This window comes from Nerophis ophidion, linkage group LG10 (assembly GCF_033978795.1).
Source record: "Nerophis ophidion isolate RoL-2023_Sa linkage group LG10, RoL_Noph_v1.0, whole genome shotgun sequence".
NCBI lineage: Eukaryota > Metazoa > Chordata > Actinopteri > Syngnathiformes > Syngnathidae > Nerophis > Nerophis ophidion.
Window position 1 is genome coordinate 16,201,847 of NC_084620.1, and position 23,444 is coordinate 16,225,290.

Genomic DNA, 23,444 nt, shown 5'->3' on the forward strand with positions numbered 1-23,444 from the left:
ACCTTCATCACAGGGCCAACACAGATAGACAGACAACATTCACACTCACATTTACACACTAGGGCCAATTTAGTGTTGCCAATCAACCTATGTCCTCATCCTTCTACCATCTAGGTCTGGGGTCAGCAACCCGCGGCTCTCAAGCCACATACGGCGCGTTAGTGCCGCCCTAGAAACATTAAAAATGGAAAAAGATGGCGGGGAATATTTTTTTTTGTTTTAGTATGTGTTTTGTTTGAGGACAAACATGACACAAACCTTCCCAATTGTTAGAAAGCCCACTGTTTAATGTGTTTGTGTGCATGCTTCACTGATGAGAGTATTTGGTGAACATCATTTTGTCCTTCTAATTTAATTGGTTCTTGAACTCAAAATAGTGTGGACTGTGACGCAGTGGTTTCTTTACATGTAAAGTCTTCCACTCCTTTGTGTCATTTTGTCCACCAAACATTTGATACTGTGCGTGAATGCACAAAAGTGCACTTTGTTGATGTTATTTACTTGTTGGAGTGCTAATCAGGCATATTTGGTCAGTACATTACTGCAAGCTAATCCATGCTAACATGCTATTTAGGCTAGCTGTACTGTATGTACATATTGTATCATTAGGCCTCGTTTGTAGGTATAGTTGAGCTCATTTAACTAATTGTCCTCTGTGTATTTAATTTATATTTGACACATTATCTGCATGTAATAATGGCTGCATTTCTGATTGTTTTTTTGTGTGCCATGTTTTTCTTAACTACAGCAAACATTACCTAGCTTGCAAAGATTGTAATAAATCTATTAGAAGAAGACAGCCTGCCGTTTCCTTTTAAGTTGGACACACACATCTATACATTTGGCCATTAAAAGCCAGTCATTTCCAGATGTTATCTCACCTTCTGAGTAGCTTCTGATTTACTAATGGTTTCTAATGTTGTACAAATGTGCAGAATAAATATTAAATTTAAACATTTCTGTCAACGAAGATCTGCTTCAGCCTGCGACACTAAGTCATTTCTATAGTAGGCCATTATAGCTAATATAGACACTTACGTCATGTGTTGCCGTCACTATAAGACTTATATACGGCTTTTAATTTTTTGCGGCTCCAGACAGATTTGTTTTTTGTATTTTTGGTCCGATATGGCTCTTTCAACGTTTTGGGTTGTCGACCTCTGATCTAGGTGAAAGACATAATTTATGATCAAGAATAAACTCTCACGAGCTCTAAGACGAGAAAAGATGGCAGCAAAAACTAAACTATTGCATTCATATTTTTTTTGAGTATATATCATTTGCAGACTATTTGAACCTATTTTTGTCTTCAACAGGTTGGGAAAAAAAGCTCCAAAATGCAGTGTATAGAGAGCTGCACATGTAAGTAAACTGTTTACGCAACAGTGGAACCTCCTGTCCACCATCTGATACTAAATAAATACAGGGGCAGTGCCAGCAACTTCAGGGTTCCAGATTCGATCCCCGCTTCTGCCAACCTAGTCACTGCCGTTGTGTCCTTGGGCAAGACACTTTAACCCCCCTGCTCCCATTGCCACTCACACTAGTTTAAAAATGTAACTTAGATATTGGGTTTCACTATGTAAAGCGCTTTGAGTCACTAGAGAAAAGTGCTATATAAATATAATTCACTTCACTAGAGGGCCAGAATATTTGTGAAATAAACATACCACGAGAACTAATTTATCACTTTATCGCAGGGATCTTCAATGTTTTCCGATCCTATGCATTTAAATTATGATTATATTTTACATTAAACTAGTCCTCAAGATACCTCGTTGTTGTGCAATAGCTAGCTGACAACTAGGGCGTGAATCGCTTGCTGAAAACTACAGCGCTAATTGTTAGCTGGCAACTAGCACGCTAATCAGTAGCTGACAACTAACGCACGCACTAGTTGCGAGCTGGCAACTAGCACGCCAATCGCTAGCTGGCAATTAGCGTGCCATTAGCTAGCTGACAACTAGGGCATGAATCGCTACCTGAAAACTAGAGTGCTAATTGTTAGCTGGAAACTAGAGCGCTAATTTCTAGCTATCTTAAATGCTAATATGAATATAATATAGCTATTTATTCATGTTATATGTTATTTATTGACATTGAACTACATGACAATGTAATTGAATGTTGATTTGAGAACTGATCTTGGTAATTAACATTATCGCTAAGCAACTTAAAGGCCTACTGAAATGAGATTTTCTTATTCAAACGGGAGTAGCAGGTCCATTCTATGTGTCATACTTGATCATTTCGCGATATTGCCATATTTTTGCTGAAAGAATTTAGTAGAGAACATCGACGATAATGTTCGCAACTTTTGGTCGCTAATAAAAAAGCCCTGCCTTCACCGGAAGTATGTGCGCGTCATGTCACGAGTTGCAGGGCTCCACACATATTCACATTGTTTTTAATGGGAGCCACCAGCAGTAAGAGCAATTCGGACCGAGAAAGCGACAATTTCCCCATTAATTTGAGCGAGGATGAAAGATTTGTGAATTAAGATAGTGATAGTGAAGGACTAGAAGAAGATAGAAAAAAAAAAAAGCGACGGCTCCGGGCGGCGGCAGTTTGAGCGTTTCAGATGTAATTAAACACATTTACTAGGATCATTCTGGAAGATCCCTTATCTGCTTATTGTTTTTATAGTGTTTTAGTGAGATTGTAAAGACATACCTCGAGGTCGGATGGCTGCGGTGAACACCTAGTGTCTCAGAGAGAAACCGAGGAGCCAAGCTCACAGCTGCCTTTTTTGACAGCTGCTGCAGGATGACGAATAATCCAATGATGTCTCCGGTAAGATATATATATATCACAATTTTCCCATCCAAAAACATGCTGGTTGACGTAGAGAAAACATGTTTGCTTGACCGCTCTGCTTCACAACAAACAAACACCGGCTGTGTCTCGGTGCTAAAGACAGCTGCAATCCACCGCTTTCCACCAACAGCATTGTTGGTGGAAGCTTCACCTTCGGAAATGTAAACAAGGACACACCGGCTGTGTTTGTGTTGCTAGAGGCAGCTGCAATACACCGCTTCCCACCTCCATTTTTCTTCTTTGACTTCTCCATTATTTAAGAACAAATTGCAAAAGATTCAGCAACACAGATGTCCAGAATACTGTGTAATTCTGCGATTAAAGCAGACGACTTTTAGCCGCTGGTGGTGCAGCGCTAATATTTCCTGACAGTCCGTGACGTCACGAGCACGCGTCATCATTCCGCGACGTTTTTAACAAGAAACTCACGGGAAAATTAAAATTGCAATTTAGTAAACTAAAAAGGCCGTATTGGCATGTGTTGCAATGTCAATATTTCATCATTGATATATAAACTATCAGACTGCGTGGTCGGTAGTAGTGGGTTTCAGTAGGCCTTTAATAACTGCTGTCGAGTTACACACGAATATAACGCGTGCACAGTGACTCCGTTTTAAGTGAAACGTCAGATTCAAAGTAAAAGCATATTGGAGTGAACCTGAATTTGACCTAATGCAACAACTTTGACGCTCTATTGCTCTGAGACATACAACAAAATTACCGCAGCAGCTCCAAGCTATGAGTCTGTTATAAAATGGATCAAATCTATTTATCTCAGCAAGTAAGAGTTCTGTCACATTATGAAAAATTTGAATAATTTGCACATTGTTTATACAGTTCTGGTAAAGTTAACATCTGGCACTGAGGACCCAAGTTTAAAAAAACAAAAACAAGTCCTTCTCTTGCAAGACCAAAACATGGTCCTCCCCGTCTCCATGCATGTGGTTCATGAGATGTTTACACAACTTTGAATGCTGTTTAGCACACACAGGCTTCCAATCATTCATTATACTTTGATGAGCACCAACCTGTTGGGAAGAACGCTTCTTTTACTCTTGTCTTGGTTGTTATACCAGCCAGTTGCCTCCGAGCCACCCAGCGGCTCCTGCAGAGCACCTCAAAGAGCCCTTGGCCTACATGCGCAAAGCCCAGGTCAGTCAGCCTCTTATTTACGACTTTTGGCCTTTCTTCATTTTAACCACGTATTTCTTATCTGCTATAACTCTCTGCATGTGTTTGTTTTTGTGTGTGCGTGCGTGCTTGGTTCACCCACAGGCCAGCTGGGAGAGGCGTGTACTGAAAAGCCTGAATAGCATGAGCACCGAGCTGGGAGTGCCTCTGGCGCGTATGGTAACATACACACATTTTTAAAACACTCTGGCTGCGTCTCAAATGGAATATTTGGGTTGAGTGGGATTCTAGTTGATTGTGTCTTCTCAGTGCACGAAGAACGCTAAATGTAAGTGTGGAAGTGTGTCAAATGATTGCTGCAATCACAGCTGCTCGAACACATTTCCTCATGGTGTCACCCTGCGGGGTTCATTTACTCAACAGCAGAGAGTAGCAGGTGTCTGTGGAGCAGCATATATTAGGCTTTATTTATACAAATGCAATTATACTCTCAGGGTTTCCCCTAGATTGCCAAAATATCTGTGGCGGTGGAGGAATGGCTCGGGGTGTGGTAAATATGACGTCATATTATTTGCTATTATGCAAATATTTTCATTAAAAAGGCAAAGACATTTAAACTTACCTTATATAACCGTTATTAATTCTAGTAACATATATTTTTTTAATACATATCGTTAAGGGGATCTGCACTTTTTGGGGGAATGTTTTCTATCATTCACAATAATAATATAAGACGAGCACATATGTTTTTCTTTTTTTTAATGTATTCTAAATAGTAAATAAATGCAATCAAAAGTCTGCTTACAATGAAGCCAATGCGACTCGCTCTATTTGGCCTTTAAAGCGTTCTAAAAACATTCAAACGTCTCGATCAAGTTTTTATATACACACTGTAATAAAATATGCAACGTAGTAATGTGCTTATTTTAGGAATTGAGTAACGTATTGATTAATTAGTTTAACTTATCAAGTCATCGAATAAATCACACCTTATATTATCAATGCGTCTTCGAGGGTAAATAAAGTAAACAAGGATTTTTCTGTGGATGTTTTTTATTTTTTTCTTATAAATTAACATTGAAATTGCACTTTTATCATGAGAGCATCACTATGTATGACTTATTATTTTTGGACAAACAACTCACCACAAATAATCATTAACATACAAACTGTAGATGCTAACATGCCTCATGTGTTTGAATAAATCATTAGTTATGCAAGTCAAACATATAAGATGGTGTTAGCTGCCAAAATAGACTTTTACCTCGTTTCTGCTTGTTTGTTGCTCTTAAATATGCAGGAAGCTTTGTGGTAATGTGCTGCATCATCGATGGAACACTAGTGTAATTCCAGCTTCGTTTGACAGTACAAACATTTAACCACAATGTATGTCTTCTTTAGTTTGAAATGATCGCAAAATCTCTCATCGTCTTCCTTGGGCCCTTTGCTCTCTATTTCCCTCTTCTATGAGCCATCTCTCAGCACTTCACTGTCCACACACACTGGTGATAGGCCACATCACCCACAGCATGAACTACATCACAATAGGTGAAACACTCTATTGGTGCAATTTTTCTGACTTTTTATATAATTGGAACAACAAAATATAAATCAATTATTTTTTATGTAGACATTAATAAATTGAATCAATTAATCGTTGAAGCCATACACTAGACAATGAACCGTGCCATTAATTGAGAGAGGACATCTGATTGAAGAAATGTTTAAATTGATATTTTTTGCACGTTAGTTGTTTGATGATGTTTTGTTTTGCCACAGAGATCGGCCACTGAGCAACAGGAGCTGGCCAACAAGTGGAACGAGATGGGCACTGATGAGCCAGGTATCGAACATTTCCCTGCACTTGTGAGCTGTCTCAATTGCCACACTTCCTTACTTGCACAGTCTTTTACGTGTGTTCACGCTGATGAGAAGTACAGCAAAATACTGTCACTACCCAGATGTTGCACTGAAAACGGTCAAAATGGTGGTGTCTCAGATTACTTCCATCAGTACATGACAATAAGTTGTACTGAACTTAGTTCCTCAGTGTGTAAATAAGCACACTTACTGCAAATAATAATCTCAATTATCACTCATTTATATTTATACTACTACTTTTATTTTATTTTTTTGTCAATTGCAACGACTTGAATTATTCCCCTTCCCTTTCGCTTTGCAACCAAGATGTTGACCATTGAAAGTGGTTAGGTGTCCAGAACTGTACACTCACTATCCATCCATCCATCCATTTCCTACCGCTTATTCCCTTTGGGGTCGCGGGGGGCGCTGGTGCCTATCTCAGCTACAATCGGGCGGAAGGCCTCGTACACCCTTGACAAGTCGCCACCTCATCACAGGGCCAACACAGATAGACAGACAACATTCACACTCACATTCACACACTAGGGCCAATTTAGTGTTGCCAATCAACCTATCCCCAGGTGCATGTCTTTGGAAGTGGGAGGAAGCCGGAGTACCCGGAGGGAACCCACGCATTCACGGGGAGGAGACGCAAACTCCACACAGAAAGATCCTGAGCCCGGGATCGAACCCTGACTACTCAGGACCTTCGTATTGTGAGGCAGACGCACTAACCCCTCTACCACCGTGAAGCCCTGCACACTCACTATTTTGAAAATAAATTAAAAAAACAGTGCGCTGCACTATGCCGTACTCCAGTGTGAACACACTTATTAAGTTAAGTTAAAGTACCAATGATTGTCACGCACACACTAGGTGTGGTGAAATGTGTCCTCTGCATGTGACCCATCTCCTTGTTCACCCCCTGGGAGTTGAGGAGAGCAGTGGGCAGCAACGGTGGCCGCGCCCGGGAATCATTTTTGGTGATGCACTCAAAACTACTCGTTTGGAACTGTGTGATATTGAGACAAAACCAATAATCAATCCATCACATTTTATCTATATAGCCCTTAATCACAAGTGCCTCAAATGGTGTCACAATCTCACAACTGCATCCCCGGATCTGAACCCATATCCGGGCAAGGAAAAACTAAAAAAACCCAGATGGGGGAAAAAGAAGAAACCTTGAGAAGGGATCGCAGGTGACCCTTCCAGGGTGACTGGCTTTAATGAATGTCGAGTGGGTACAGTTTTAGAATTGTTAATTTTATTACTTGATAAAATTCACAGACAAAGTGGGAGTCAAATCCATCGTGAGCTCAGTAAGTGTCCACCATCAGTAGTCGTCATCTTGGCTCTGTAACAGAAGAAAGACTGCCACACAAAAAAAGGACAGAATGATCTCCGTCTCAATTGAAGCATGGGTACATGCAAGTACAAAAAAAGTCAGAAAAAAATAATTTTGAATTTCTGTTCTGATGGGAAGCAGGGGTGAAAAAGTAGATAGATGTATATTTATTTTTTCAAGCAATCAAAATGTTGATTTGCTGCAATTTGTTCATGAAAAGGAGAAATGAAAAAAGAGCATCCATTTTCTACCCCGTATCGCGAGGGTGCTGGAGCCTATCCCAGTACCATTTGGGGGGGAAGGGAGGTTACACCCTGGACAAGTTGACACCTCATTGCAGAAGAAGCAGCTGTATATTGCCAATTGTCATTTATGGTAATAATGGATGTAGTGCAGCACTGCGCACGCAGTGTACAATCACAGTATACTTATTGAGGTGTACTACTGACAGAAGTTTTTTATTTGAAACACAGCATTGATATATTTCTAAATGCTAGCATGAGCGTCAGACTAGCTCTGATACTTGGAGCGAATCCCATGCATGAAGCACACGATGACCTTGTATCCTAACATTGCAGTGCCAGCACAGTCTTGTATAATAACATTTAGGACTGGGCGATGTCCCTCGGCTGTAAACAGCACACGTTGTAGATATTGAAGCTGTCCAGAGCACCCCCAACCCCGCTGACCTTACTTTTGTTCCAAACTGTCACATTAATGTGCTGCCTCACCATCCCCAATTTAGCTTCCCAGTCGTCTTGGGTCTTTTAGCTCTTTTTTCTTTCAGTTATACCAGTGCATGGATCATAATGCAATGTTGATGCAATTATGCACACAACGTAGAATACTGATTTGATGGGTCAGTATTGTTAAGTGAATGTTGTCTGGCTATCTGTGTTAGCCCTGCGATGTGGTGGTGATTTGTCCAGGGTGTACACCGCCTTCCGCCCGTGTGCAGCTGAGATATGCTCCAACACGCCTCGCGACCTCGTAAGGGACAAGCGGTAGAAAATGGATGGATGGATAAAAGTATTGTTAACTATTTGTGTCTTCTTTGACTTGGGTAAAATATACTTCATTAATATCTTTTATGTCACATGCATGTAAAAAGAAAAACAATTTCCAACATTTTCTACCGATTCACAATCTATTTCTGGCGGCGTGGGAATGACCAAGGGTGTGGCCGGTGTCAATATGACATAATTTACATAATTAGTTACGACACATGAAAAAAAAAAGGCTAAAAATGTATACATTTAAAGAAAAATCTATGTTATTAGTTATTAGTTTAAACATATGTATGTATTATGACATTATACTGTTTTGCTGTGTTTTTCAATTATTGCTGCCTAATTTATTACTACAATGTCACAGGCTATACTTTTTACAGCCCTGGTTTATTTACATATATTATTTTGCTCTTCCTGATTGGTTGAATTTAATTGGGCAGATGTGTAAACAGTCATTTGAATTTGATGAAAAACTTCCAATTTGAGGTTATTTATTGATACACAATGAAGTTACAGTACATCTAAGCACACAAAGACAAGTACATAATTACACACATGAAGTGAACATTATGTACATGTAGTATTCATGTATCAACAATACAGTTTGGTAGAACTTGAAAAAAAGTAATACCATACAGAATAATAGTTTTCTCTTATATTGCTAACTTACAATGGACAATCCCATTGACAGGTTAGCGATAAATAGCATAGCGATTGTTTAAAACGTGTGTGTGTGCGTTAGTAGCGTGTGCTGTCAGCTAAAGAAGACTGTTGCTCGAATCTCAATTTTTTTAAAACATTATGTACTCAATGTTTTTTGGAACATGATTCACATACTGTATATCCCCTGGAAGGTAAACCTTTTTTAAAAAGTATTCTTCTGTTTTTTATTTTTTTTACTTGTGGCGGCCATAAATGTATTTGTGGCCCGCAAAAAGGGAATTTATGTATGGCAAACATTGATATCTGGTGGGATACATGGCAGTCATCATGAATGTGTGTCTCCTTGCAGACTTAAGCCGCTTCAGGCCCGTCTATGCGCCAAAAGACTTCCTGGAGGTGAGAGCATGTTCTGGCATCTTGTTTGCGTTGGTTTTTTCATCGTAACATTTTTGCCTTCAGGTGGTGGTTAGCTTGCGGAACCCCAACCACGACAGCAGCGAGGAAGTCTGCGCCAAGAGCCACTGGGGCCTCATCCAGGTCCCCCTGCATGTTAAGGACATTCCACAGCTGGTAGCATTATTGTAAACCTCTTGTGTTTTTTTTTCTTTAATGATGAAAACTACTAATGCTTCCCCCCCTCTTTAAATGTTAAGAGGCAAGCCTACTCGGATCTTAGCCTCGCAGCTGGACAGTTGGGGATCGACGACAACGCACATATCCATCCAGGCAATGACACATTATTTAATCTTGAGTCACAAGGAAAACCTTTCAGTAGTTTAAGTTGGTCCCGTTTAGGTCGACAACCCATATAAAGATATGCACAAATTATGTCAACAAACATAAGTTAAAAAATCCTCTTATCGCCTACACTCATTTTTACTCTGGCCAAAATAAATGTGCAAGCAATGTTTAGTTTGGGTTTGGATTTTCGTTATGTTGACATCATATGTATGTGAGTCAGGCAGCCCAACGTGTTTTGACATAAGTTTCCATTGTAGCGCCTGACTTGACTAATGCAAACCTCTGCTTTCTGCTTCTCTACAGACTTATTTGAAAACGACTATGTTGACATCGGAAACAAAGGTAAAATATATGCATCGGCATTTGTATACAAGTTAATCAGAATTATTGTGTCTATGAAATAAAAAGCTGTAAATGAATGTTACTCATTTTGTGACATAATGCCTTCTATCGCTGTGCTCTGCCCTCATTTTCTTATCGCGGGCACAGTCTGTTAAAACATTAGGTGTGTGATTTTGGCCCTGGTTTGTGCAGCTGTTATATAATGATGGTCATGTTAGGATTATAAGTGTGACACACAAAGCGATCAAAATAAATACTTTAGCCAACATTTACACTTGCCACAGTTGTCCAAACATTCCAGTCGCTCAGCGAGAGCTCAATGTGTTTGCTTCATTCTTTTAAACATCACTAACGTGGAAAAATAGTGGCAGTAGCTAGCAACCACCTCATTTTATCTACTTTCTCATTTGTCTTGCTAATTCTAGGAATCACAGCAATTAGAAAGACATTTACCTTTCCCCAATAGCGCGCTAGGGACTTGACATGTTTTTTGTACAAATACTGTTGGGAAAATACTATAGCATTAGGGTTTGCATTGTTTGGCTCATACTCAGCATTTCTCTGACTCCAGTCCAATTTACTGTTCATAGCTGGTTACTCTCTGTTGCTTATTGCTTCAATCTATACTTCATTTTAAGTGTAATAAGCACTTTTTCTTCTGTTAGTTTTGGGTGATAACAATACTGAGTAGTTACAGGGGCAGTCTTAACCATACCAATGTACACATTTATGATTCACTTTTTGATTAAAAAAAAAAAACGCATAGAAATATTTAAATTATTGCCTTTTATTACATACACAATGTTTAATAAAGAAAAATAATTAAGCAAAAGCTACTAATGACCCCTATTTTTTTTATTTACAGTATATACACCAACACAAAGCGATTTTGTGATAATAAAAAATGTTGACACATACTATACTTGGTATCCTAACTGTCATTGTATATATCGCCCCGCCCCTGTTTACACTCACATTAAAGGCCTACTGAAATGAGATTTTCTTATTTAAACGGGGATAGCAGGTCCATTCTATGTGTCATACTTAATCATTTCGCGATATTGCCATATGTTTCCTGAAAGGATTTAGAAGAGAACATCGACGATAAAGTTCGCAACTTTTGGTCGTTAATAAAAAAGCCTTGCATGTACCGGAAGTAGCAGACGATGTGCGTGTGACGTCACTGGTTGTAGAGCTCCTCACATCCTCACATTGTTTACAATCTTAGCCACCAGCAGCTAGAGCGATTCGGACTGAGAAAGCGACGATTTCCCCATTAATTTGAGCGAGGATGAAAGATTCGTGGATGAGGATAATGAGAGTGAAAGACTAGAAACTTTTTTTTTTTTTTTAAAAGTAAAAAAAAAAAAAAAAAGGCGAGGGCAGTGAGAGCGATTCAGATGTTATTAAACACATTTACTAGGATAATTCTGGAAAATCCCTTATCTGCTTATTGTGTTACTAGTGTTTTAGTGAGATAATATGGTACCTGAAAGTCAGAGAGGTGTGGCCACGGGTGTGGTGACCGCCACTGTCTCTGAGGGAAGCCACGCAGCTGCAGCGGGACGCAAGCTCTGCTGATGTCTACGGTAAGAGCCGACTTATTACCACAATTATCTCACCGAAACCTGCTGGTTGACATGTGGTTGGGATCCATGTTCGCTTGACCGCTCTGTTCCATAGTAAAGCTTCACCTTCGGGAATTTTAAACAAGGAAACACCGGCTGTGTTTGTGTTGCTAAAGGCAGCCACAATACACCGCTTCCCACCTTCATTTTTCTGCTTTGAGTTCTCCATTATTAATTGAACAAATTGCAAAAGATTCAGCAACACAGATGTCCAGAATACTGTGTAATTGTGCGATTAAAGCAGACTACTTATAGCTTGTATCGGGCTGAAAAAAAATGTCCGCTACAACCCGTGACATCACGCGCACATTTCATCATACGTGTCATCATTCCGCGACTTTTTCAACAGGATACCTAGCGGGAAATTTAAAATTGCAATTTAGTAAACTAAACCGGCCGTATTGGCATGTGTTGCAATGTTAATATTTCATCATTGATATATAAACTATCAGACTGCGTGGTCGGTAGTAGTGGGTTTCAGTAGGCCTTTAACATTTAGCGGTTAGCTAAATTTTTTTATTCGCATTTGTAGTGTAGCATGTTTAGCTATTGCTTGTCCTCAAGTCCTCCAGTGATAAGGTTACATGTGAGAAACTGCATGGAAACTGCACTTTGGAGGGACATAAGCTGCTAGCAAGGACGCTACATTGCATTGAGAACGCCTTTGTCCGCTTGTCGATGTCATATTTGCGGGCCACCGGTTGAATGTGTCAACATACATACATTCTCACGATATGACGGTTGCACTAAAGTTTTATCGGCAGCTAAATAGCATTCCATTTATACAGTTTGTCGTATATTGTCTATATAGTGCAAGACTATTTCAAACATGTCAATAACAAAGAGATCCATTTCAGGTGTTGATTGTCAAGCTTCAGACATGTCATGTTCATGTGTCTTCTTGAGCAAGTGTGATTGACTGTTATCTTGTGTTTGTTCCATGTGTCAATTATTGCACCAATAATGCTCTCTTCCGCTCTAAGCTTATCACTGATAGTCTTGTAGTCAATTCCAGTCTTGCACAGGTCTACAATCTTGTCCCTGAGGTCTTTTGACAGCTCTTTGGTCTTACCCATGGTTCTTAAGTTTTTAACGTAAGCGACTGTTTGTGGGTCGTTTTTACCCATAACAAGTACTTTCCTAATTTATGTGCTTCATTTGGGGCACTTCCAGTAACCGGTCTGTGGAGGTCACAAATGTTTGCTAGTTGGTAGGAAATGAAATACTTACTTCTTTCAACCTTTGGTTAATATTATCCAAACCAGAAGACAAGTCATTGCTAAAGAGATGTAAACAAATTAGATTAGATTAGATAGTACTTTATTCATTCCGTCAGGAGAGTTCCTTCAGGAAAATTAAAATTTTCAGCACAATCCCATTCAAGATCAGACAAACATTACAGGGAGACAGAACAGGATCGCTGACGGGTCTGCCGGCTTCCAGCGCCCCTTACAAAAAAAGATGAGATAAAGGTAAACAAAGAGGGGGGGTGGGGGTGAGGGGGATGGGAGGAAAAAAAAATAGAAGATTAAAATAAAATAAAAAAAATCGGTCTTAGCCTGGGCCCTGGAGAGGAGGTGCAGACTGAGGCCAAGGGAAAAAAAAAATAGTCTAACACACATTCTCTCTCTCTTTCTCTCTGACTTTGCGGCCTCAGTGCTTGCAGAGCAAGACAGTGCAGCAGCACAGCAGTACAGCAGAAAGGGCTGCCCCACTGGGCTGCGGGCTGACCTTTGGGCTCTCATCCTCAATTCAGTCAACCAGCCACAGGTTGGAAAGCAATGTGTACACACACACACACACACACATGCACACAGGTTGCTATAAAGCGGCTGCGGTGATTCCCACACTAGTCCATTTTGGATACTTGATTGCAAAAGTTTACGAAGTAGTCTACGTGCGACAAATAGGGTGGGTGATCTTCCAGCTGTGCACATTTGGCCCCAACTCCCCGTGATGTTTACACTTGCTCGCTAAGATCATCAAAACACTGTCAATCTGGCTATGTTAGGTGAAACATAGTGTCTGTGTGGCAAAGTGTTATGTTAACAAGGTGGGGACGATAAAACTGAGATGGATTCCTGCGGGAGAGTCAGGGTTTTGTTTCCATCGTTTTGACATTTGTCTATTTAAAAATAGAAAGATTAGACCTTAGCTGATATTGTCCAACGTTCCAAGGCAGAACAATGAATAACTTTTAGTGAAGCTTCCACTGTCCTCCCTCATTTTGTCTTCCTGTTCTCCACACTTCCGCGGCCCCCATCCATTGCCTCGTAACTGTCACAAACGGGAAAGTTTTATCACCCCCACCCTCTCTGTTCATTCATAATGTCCTATCTCTAAGCGGAGACACTTAGGAGTGGAAGAGAGTTGTCGGAAATACCATTAGCCCGCTGCAGGTTCAACCTTAAGGTGATTTATTAGCACCCGACAGGTCCATGCTCCTTATAGTGACTTGCTGTATATACAGTGGGAAAAAATATACCTTTTTGAATTTTGGAAGTTAATACTGTAAGAAAAATATGAACAGTCAAGAATTGTATGGTACTGTACATTTAATAATTACTTACTAACTTATTTTCCGCACTGCATATTATATGTTATACACTACTTGTGTCCTTTTTAGGATGTCCTACATTATGAGCAGCTAAAGACAGGAGTTATTCAACATGACCTGCTGGTGGACAACCTTATCTACAAGGTGTAAACACACACACACACACGCACACACACACACACTAGGTGAAAGCTAAATAAACCTCACTATCAAGCTGCAGACAACAAACAGTTATGTTTATACAAGTTTGCCTACATTTGAACACATGTTTTTACATGATGCGCTTTATTGTGGCCTGCAGGATGTGAAGCTGACTGCCAGCAATGACGACTACTACTTTGTCTTTGAGGACTTTCTCTACCAGGTGTGATATTTTATCTCTGCAAGGAACAACTGAGCATGATAGCCCAAACAAATGCTAAGTATTAATGAAAGTAATTGTAGGAAATCGTAATCATACTGTATTCTGGTGACAAACAATGTTGCATCTTTGACTTCTTATCCCTAACAGGAACGTTAACACTTAGTCTGGAGCTTTGTGTCAATTCACACTACTTTTACTCAGGGCCTGATTAACTATATTGCTAGACTTGCTGAATCGCTTATTTACTTGGCTTAATGCAGGACTCTGTCCTGAAGTTGTGTTCTTTTTCTTATAAGAAGTTTGAAACCTGGTGCGAAGGTGAGACATAATTAACTGCCACAATGGCTGTCATTATTGCTTCAGGGGGAAAAAACACCTTTGCATTCTGAAATGTTTTGCCTGTATAAAAACTGACTCCATTGACGACAAAAATACAGGACAGGTACGGCAGCTTGCTCAAATCTCGATTATTAGATGGGCTGATATGGATCAATTCCACCAATTTTACCTTTTTCTTTAAAGGGGCGAGTCTTTGGAACAGGGTCCAATTTTTTTTAGTAGTCTATTGATTTTTGTCTTTGGTATGATCCATTTTTACTCAGTTTGTTGCTCTCTCTCACAATACCGGTACTTCAGTACAGCCATGTAAACAAAAACTTTGTCTAGCAACAATGGCTACCCTGCCCCCACAACGCATTGCAAAATCACGTGCCCTTTCCAGCCCTATTATATAGTGCTGCAGACCGCCTCATTCAAATGAGGATTTTGAGTGTACGGTACAGGCCATCGCCAAGGAAGGAGACACTCTTCATTTACTGCACATTCACCTTATCATGCTACTACTTGGGACATTTTGCTATGTTTTCAAGCATGCAGGGCACATGTACCACTTTTTATTGGCATTTTAGACACAGTCCTAAATGTATTTACAAGAAAATCCACTTTTTTTTTTCAGGGCCCAAAGTGCGTTAACGGGAGAGAGGCTGCACTTATACTCAAGACGCAAAAAGTTTTTCTCACATGTAGGAGATATATATATATATATATATATATATATATATCGTATTTCCTTGAATTGCCACCTGGCATTACTGCCGGGTCAAACACTATCCCCAAATTTATTAGCGCGTGCTTACTTTTACCGCCCGGGTCGAATTCGTGACGTCACGAGTGACGTTTCCCCTGTCGTCTTTTTCGAAATGGCGGAGGAGTTTTTTTTTTTGCTTCTACTATGTGTAAATCAGAGGTCTTGTTCCACAGCCATACAGATCACACTGATGGTTGTGACATAAAACAACTTTAACACTCTTACTAATATGCGCCACACTCTGTGAACCCACACCAAACACATTTTTGGAGAACATCGTCTCTGTAAAACATTATAAACGCAACATAACACTTACCCAGAATCCTTTGCATCCATGACTCTTCCTGACTATATTATACACCCCCGCTAGCAAGTATGACCAAGTATGCATTGCAATCTCGTATGTGATGCAGCGAAAGGGTGTAAAGGTGCCCGCAATGACATGTTGTAGAGCACTGGTCCCCAACCACCGTGCCGCGGCCGCAAAATAATTTTTTAGTAATTGTTTTTTTTATCACACTCAATTTTTTACTGCATGCCATTGGTAAGCGCAGGGGTGAGAAGAGGTTTTGAAATTATTAGCGCCTGCTTACTTTTACCGCATACCTTGATTAAGCGCAGGAGTGAGAAGAGGTTTTAAATTAATTAGCGCTCCGGCGGCTATTCAAGGAAATATGGCATATATATATATATATATATATTTATATATATATATATTTATATACTATGAAAAAAACTAACGTTAAAAAAAAAAAACAAAGGACACCACAACGCATCAATTTTATTTGTTTTAATCAGCCCATTAGGTCCTCCAGCAGCTATAACATTTAAAATTGTGTTGGGAAATAGACATTGTCTATTTTTTATTTCTGTTGGTCCAAAATGTTGACACACACACAGAGGATTCTTTGTCTATTGTCTGTCTGTGCAGCATGAGCACTGATCCTGCATGCGTGTTTTTAACAGTCAGTTTGCTAAATAAAACACTAAGTAGTGCTCGCAATGAGGTGATAAGTGTTGATAAATCACATTGTGTGCGTTTTATAATATTTGTATTCTGATGATCAGCATACTCAGAATTAGAATTAAAATCAGAAATACTTTAAATATCCCCGAGGGGAAATTAAGATTTTCAGCACAATCCAAATGAAAAGCAGATAAACATTACAGAGAGACAGAACAGGATCGTTGACGGGTCTGCCAACTTTCGGCAAAATACTATATATTTTGCATAATATCGGAGGCAGAGATGCAAAATTGATTGCACGCCTTATTCTGCTTACTTAACAGACAAGATCCACTTTGCACACACATTTAGTAGATCAGCTTTTTGTGTGCTATCAGGTTTGCACATGTTTTAGTACATGCAGAACTTTAGTAAATCAGACCTTTAGTCTGGGACTGTGTGCTAAATCACACTACCTACACTTCATCATTTGAGTGTTGTATGTTCACTCTGAGAAGTATGGCAAAATGCAGTGCCGTATTAGTACCTGGATGCACACTCGAAATTACGTAATGATGGACACTTGCTACACTCAGTTGTCGCCATTTTGGCTACAAAGTTCATATTTAAATATTTTATTGTCATTTCCAGTAAGTGCACATCGCCGGCAATGGATTAAATGTAGCACTACAGTCCAAATTCACGCCCTTGGAAATTAAGTAGTGTACTTATTGAAGTTTGAGCCAGCCTAAAAATGTTATGATTTCGGAAAGAGCTCTCATTTCGATTGTCGTTCCACAAAATAGACACACACTGTAAGTCCAGCAGTGTCAACTCCATGAACATTTGTTTATTAAAATGTGTGTTTAGGTGCTCCTGTGCTTCTCCCGGGACGCCGCCGTCCTGGAGCACTTCAAGTACAACAGCGCCACTCCTCCCAAATCCACCATCCAGGGTGAGCAAATGTTGCGTTTGTGTGTGCGTGTCGCTCAAATTAAAAGTGTTTGTCTCATAGACAAAGAAGATGTGGAGCGTGATGTTTTTTATCCCCCCAACGGTGAGCTCTCTTCTTGACTTTCATCATTCAAACACTTTGGAGATGAAAAATAACAGCACAATGTGCTCCATTATTTGAACCAGGTGTAATCCCCTTCCATGGCTTCTCGATGTATGGTATGTGACATTTGTCTCACACACACACACACACACACACACAAACACACACACACACACACACACACACACACACACACACACACACACACACACACACACACACACACACACACACACTCATCGCATGAGACATTGTGTGTTCCAGTGGCGCCTCTCTGTTTCCTTTACAATGAGCCGTCCAAGCTGTACAGCGTCTTCAGGGAGATGTACACGCGATACTTCTTCAGACTCCACTCTGTCTCTTCGGCGACATCGGTAAGAACGTGCCATCGCCAGCTGCCTCATTAATGCACACATGCGCCCCCCTGCAGGGTATCGTGTCTCTGTGTCTGCTCTTTGAGAGGCTCCTGCAAACACACCTGCCTCAGCTCTTCTATCACCTGCGGCAGATGGGAGCTCAGCCGTAAGCCACGCTAGTAGGAAGCCGTCACCCAATCAAGTGCTGCCACCTTCTGGCGCATTGCTGCAGTCTTTATTTTGTCAATACAAAAAATGTGCAGTCTTGCTATGGCCTCTTTCAACATTTTCCTGACAGGCTGCGCATCGCCTTCAAGTGGATGGTCCGAGCCTTTTCAGGCTATCTCTCCACCGATCAGCTACTTTTTCTTTGGGACAGAATCCTTGGCTACGACTCACTGGAACCTGTTGCAGGTATGAGCTGTTTGTTGTCTTAAAACCATCCATTTTGTCATATATTTCCTCCGTGTCTATGCTGACAATCTTTGACTTAACATACACGCCCTCCAGTCCTGGCAGCCGCCGTCTTTGCCTTTCGTGCCGAAAACCTGATGGAAGTGACGTCTCTGGCTTCAGCTGAGGTACGTGTGTGTGTGTGTTTAAATGCGTGTGTGTCTATTTGCTCTAGAACAGGGTTGTCACAAAGGCAGGGGACTATTTAGATATTTTTTGTCCATAAACAAATCTAAAACCAATTAATGCAGGCTAACACATGATATGCATAAGACGGGTGGGAAATTATATTTTTTAATAAGAACAATTGTGGACGCTGAATTATCCTAAAGTCCACTTGAATTATTTAATAAAATAATTTTTTGTTCTGTTTTGATGAGATGCAACTGGTATAAACAAGAAATGCAATGATTAAGCAATGGAAAATTTAATCTAAATTAGTCAAATCGACGTTGAACCAAAAAGGCATATTTAGAAGTGTAACATTTTTTTTTTTAAATATTTGCATTAAATCCGCTTTATACACATTTTTATATACCTGTTTTTTAAGCCAGCTGAAAAAAGAATGAATGTACTGTAAAAAGTATACCTTTTGAACCCTTCTTAGAATGAAAATATAAAATGTATAATTCAAAAACATGTACAAATCAAGCAAACAAGAACAGTAAATGTTGTGAAATACTTAAGTTAGTCCTGTGTTGGACATCCAAAGCCATAACTTTTGTATTATCAGCTGGCCAGTAGATAGCAGTGTTGGCTTACTTCTGCCTCTCCTTAGCCAACCAAACAGCCTTTAATCCATTGATTGATGACAGGCTTTTTTTCATAGTAAATGTAGTGTCATGTTTTATTGTCTTTTTCTATGTCCTACACTGAAAGTGCATACCAATGCGCAACATAAGTAATGACAGTGACTAAATTTAAGGTGAATAAAATTTCAGAATCTGCCGAAATCCAAAAGAAAAAGAGCTGCCGTAGTTTTGACACCACTACTTTAGAGACATCGCTATATGTAGCAAAGAATACATCAGCGGCACATCTTACAAAACAAATAGCGACATATATATTTTCACAGAACTCATTATTAGTATGTTATTTGTTCAACTGCAGGCTGTCCTTGCTGACCTTTCAACACTCCGGGTCATGCCTCTGCTCCAGATCTTCCTGTTTGCTACGAGCGTCTAAGCTTCACCGTGACATATGACACTGACAACATGGTAAATGTCTAATGACCACTTCTTGTGCCCAAAAGTGTTCAGTCCAATCTAATGCATCATGTAGTTTGAAACCATTCTGCTTTTGTCCCTTTAAGTTGTTAACTTATCTATATTGATAAATATGGATTGATGACGTTATTATAAACAGTATACAGTACAGTAAGATACAATAGGAGTCTTGTTATTGTAAAGTCACTTTAAAGGAAAAATCCACTCCTACACAGTCAGTTGACTTGAAACGACATTTTCAAATATGAATAAGTTGAAAAATATAAGCAACAATAGTAACAATAGGACTGATTAAATGTTGCAACAATAAATAAAACACTGTACATGTCCTCAACAGATATTTAAAAAAATAAAGTGGAAGAGCTTTTTGTAATAGTAATTGCATCAAGTTACTTTTGTCACTTTTTAAAACATTTGCCAGATCAAAACATAAATATGCATAAATAAGATGTCTTATGTAAATGCGATGACAATTGTATTCATTGTTTGACAAATATAGAAAATGTCTAAAGAATCAGCTTCAGTCTCTGCTGAAATCACCTTGTTTGGACACAAAAGACCATCATCCTAAAAATGTGGATGATTTTTGTCTAAAAGTAACATAATTGAAGACAAATTCATTTCAGTGCGCTTTTGAATGCCACCTGCCATACTTGAAATCCTTATGAAACCAACAACGTCCATTTTCCAGTTAGTAGTTGGTGTAAACAAGCATTTCTTCACTGAGACACGGCATAGTATGATACTTACTGCATGTGTGGAAATATGCAACACACTTCAAGTCAATAACACAACAATATAAATAATACAACACATTAAATCCCTTCACGGTTTCCTCATCTTTCAGTTAGACTGCCATGATGTGGGAGAACCAAAACAACACAAACGAAAACCGTGTCTCAATTGGCACACTTCTGTAACTACACCTTGTCTTTTGAGTGCTCGACACTTACTATCCTCAATAGTCCATATCTTGGTTAGATTGTGTACTGACTTCATAAGTCGCAGTTTACAAACCCCCGTTTCCATATGAGTTGGGAAATTGTGTTAGATGTAAATATAAACGGAACACAAAGATTTGCAAATCCTTTTCAAGCCATATTCAATTGAATGCACTACAAAGACAAGATATTTGATGTTCAAACTCATAAACTTTTTTTTTTTTGAAAATAATAATTAACTTAGAATTTAATGGCTGCAACACGTGCCAAAGTAGTAGGAAAAGGGCATGTCCACCACTGTTACATCACCTTTTCTTTTAAAAACACTCAAACGTTTGGGAACTGAGGAAACTAATTGTTGAAGCTTTGAAAGTGGAATTCTTTCCCATTCTTGTTTTATGTAGAGCTTCAGTCGTTCAATGTCCGGGGTCTCCGCTGTCGTATTTTAAACTTCATAATGCGCCACACATTCTCGATGGGAGACAGGTCTGGACTGCAGGCGGGCCAGGGAAGTACCCGCACTCTTTTACTACGAAACCACGCTGTTGTAACACGTGGCTTGGCATTGTCTTGCTGAAATAAGCATGATAACGTTGCTTGGATGACAACATGTTGCTCCAAAACCTGTATGGACTATTCAGCATTAATGGTGCCTTCACAGATGTGTAAGTTACCCATGCCTTGGTCACTAATACACCCCCATACCATCACAGATGCAGGCTTTTGAACTTTGCGTCTATAACAATCTGGATGGTTATTTTCCTCTTTGTTCCGGAGGACACCACGTCCACAGTGTCCAAATATAATTTGAAATGCGGACTCGTCAGACCACAGAACACTTTTCCACTTTGCATCAGTCCATCTTAGATGAGCTCGGGCCCAGCGAAGCCAACAGCGTTCCTTGGTGTTGTTGATAAATGGGTTTTGCTTTGCATAGCAGAGTTTTAACTTGCACTTACAGATGTAGCGACCAACTGTAGTTACTGACAGTGGATTTATGAAGTGTTCCTGAGCCTGTGTGGTGATATCCTTTAAACACTGAGGAATCAAAGGTCCGTAATATCATCGCTTACGTGCAGTGATTTCTCCAGATTCTCTGAACCTTTTGATGATATTACGGAGCGTAGATGGTAAAATCCCTAAATTCTTTGCAATAGCTCGTTGAGAAATGTTTTAAAGCTGTTTGACGATTTGCTTACAAATTGGTGACCCTTGCCCCATCCTTGTTTGTGAATTAATTAGCATTTCATGGAAGCTGCTTTTATACCCAATCATGTCACCCACCTGTTCCCAATTAGCCTGCACACCTGTGGGATGTTCCAAATAAGTGTTTGATGAGCATTCCTCAACTTTATCAGTATTTATTGCAAACCTTTCCCAACTTTTTTGACACGTGTTGCTGGCATCAAATTCTAAAGTTAATGATTAGTTTTGCAAACAAAAAAATGTTTATCAGTTAGAACGTCAAATATGTTGTCTTTGTAGCATATTCAACTGAATATGGATTGAAAATGATTTTCAAATCATTGTATTCCGTTTAAATTTACATCTGACACAATTTTCCAACTCAAATGGAAACGTGGTTTGTACAATTAAAGGAGAAGTAACGGGTAAATATTCCATCTAAAAAGCTGCGGCGACAGTAATTTGGGACAACACGACAATGTCAAAATTTTTGCACATTGAGGAACTGAGGACACTTCAGTATGTGTACGCTGTACTAACAGAAGTATTCGATTTGAGACACAGCCTCAGTCATTCCTTAGCTACAGTGGGTGGATAAATATTCAGACGCCTTTAAATTTTTTACTGTTTCTTTGCAGCCCTTTGCTAAAATAGAAAAAAAGGTAATTTTATTTCTTATTAATGTACATTCAGCACACCATTTTGACTGAAAAAACAATGTAGACATTTTTGCAAAATATATTAAGTATTCAGACCCTTTGCTCTGACACCCATATTTAACTCGCACGCTGTTTATTTCTTCTGATCCTCCTTGATATGGTTCTGCTCGTTCAATAGAGTCCAGCTGTGTTTAATTAAACTGAGTGGACTTGATTTGGAAATCCTCCTATTTGTCCATAAAAGACCTTACAGTTCACAGTGCATGTCAGAGCAAATGACATGCATGAGGTCGAAGGAACTGCCCAAGGAACTCAGAGACAGAATTGTGGCAAGGCTCAGATTTGGCCAAGGTTATAAAATACATTTCTGCATCAGGTTTCTAATAGCACAATGACCTCCCTAATCTTAAAATTGAGGAAGTTTGGGGTGACCACAACTCTTCCTAGAAGAGTTGAGAAATCGTGAGAGAGGTAAAGAAGAACCAAACATCCCTTTGGCTGAACTTCAGAGATGCAGTAGGGAAATGGGAGAAATTATCAATGCAACCCTCCACCAGTTGGGGCTTCATGGCAGAGTGGCCCGACGGAAACCTGTCCTCAGTGCAAAACATGTGAAAGCCGCATAGACTGCCTAACAAAACACATGAATGATTCTCAGACTATGAGAATTACGATTTTCTAATTGGCCCTATTGTGTGACTATTATCTGTCTATGTTGGCCCTGCAATGAGGTGGCGACTTGTCTAGGGTGTACCCTGCTTTCCACCCGAATGCAGCTAAGATAGGCTCCCGCAACCCCAAAAGGGACAAGCGGTAGCGGGAGTGGATGGCTGGTTGACGACCACCAAGTTTCGACTATTGGGATTGTAGTTGGGCAGGTGATGAGGGCAGTGGCTGGTTTTCCTGCTCATCACCTGCCCAACACAATCCCAATAGTGAAACTTGGTGGTGGCAGCATCATGCTATGGAGGTGTTTTTCAGATACAGGATGACTGGTTGCTACTGAAGGAAAGATAACTTCGGCCAAGTACAAACAGTCCGGAGTCTGAGGTCCGGAATACTCAGGACCT

At 39.8% G+C, this 23,444-nt stretch overlaps 2 protein-coding genes across 7 annotated transcripts in view; one reads left to right on the top strand and one right to left on the bottom strand.

Moving 5' to 3' along the window:
• The window catches only part of LOC133560290 (cholecystokinin receptor type A-like), a 26,513-nt gene extending 22,445 nt beyond the window's left edge, over nt 1–4,068 (bottom strand). The window contains exon 1 of the mRNA XM_061912653.1: nt 3,846–4,068. The gene's annotated coding sequence lies outside the window, so the exon portion shown is untranslated. The remainder of the gene's footprint in view (nt 1–3,845) is intronic.
• Nucleotides 1–23,444, top strand: part of tbc1d19 (TBC1 domain family, member 19) — a 30,448-nt gene that overhangs the window by 4,125 nt on the left and 2,879 nt on the right. For 4 of the 6 annotated variants that reach the window (XR_009808413.1, XR_009808414.1, XM_061912649.1 and 1 more), the window contains exons 3-21: nt 1,317–1,362; nt 3,894–3,969; nt 4,093–4,167; nt 5,728–5,791; nt 9,182–9,228; nt 9,292–9,402; nt 9,486–9,558; nt 9,877–9,915; nt 13,201–13,313; nt 14,170–14,244; nt 14,402–14,464; nt 17,368–17,452; nt 17,513–17,554; nt 17,638–17,670; nt 17,819–17,928; nt 17,985–18,076; nt 18,209–18,324; nt 18,421–18,491; nt 19,474–19,580. Coding sequence is in view for 4 of the 6 variants with exons in the window: in XM_061912649.1 (XP_061768633.1) it covers nt 1,317–1,362; nt 3,894–3,969; nt 4,093–4,167; nt 5,728–5,791; nt 9,182–9,228; nt 9,292–9,402; nt 9,486–9,558; nt 9,877–9,915; nt 13,201–13,313; nt 14,170–14,244; nt 14,402–14,464; nt 17,368–17,452; nt 17,513–17,554; nt 17,638–17,670; nt 17,819–17,928; nt 17,985–18,076; nt 18,209–18,324; nt 18,421–18,491; nt 19,474–19,548 (1,406 nt within the window). In the remaining 2 variants the exon portion in view is untranslated. Of the gene's footprint in view, nt 1–1,316; nt 1,363–3,893; nt 3,970–4,092; nt 4,168–5,727; nt 5,792–9,181; nt 9,229–9,291; nt 9,403–9,485; nt 9,559–9,876; nt 9,916–13,200; nt 13,314–14,169; nt 14,245–14,401; nt 14,465–17,367; nt 17,453–17,512; nt 17,555–17,637; nt 17,671–17,818; nt 17,929–17,984; nt 18,090–18,208; nt 18,325–18,420; nt 18,492–19,473; nt 21,082–23,444 lie in introns of those variants that run through there. The other 2 variants (XM_061912647.1, XM_061912650.1) reach the window with 2 other exon arrangements.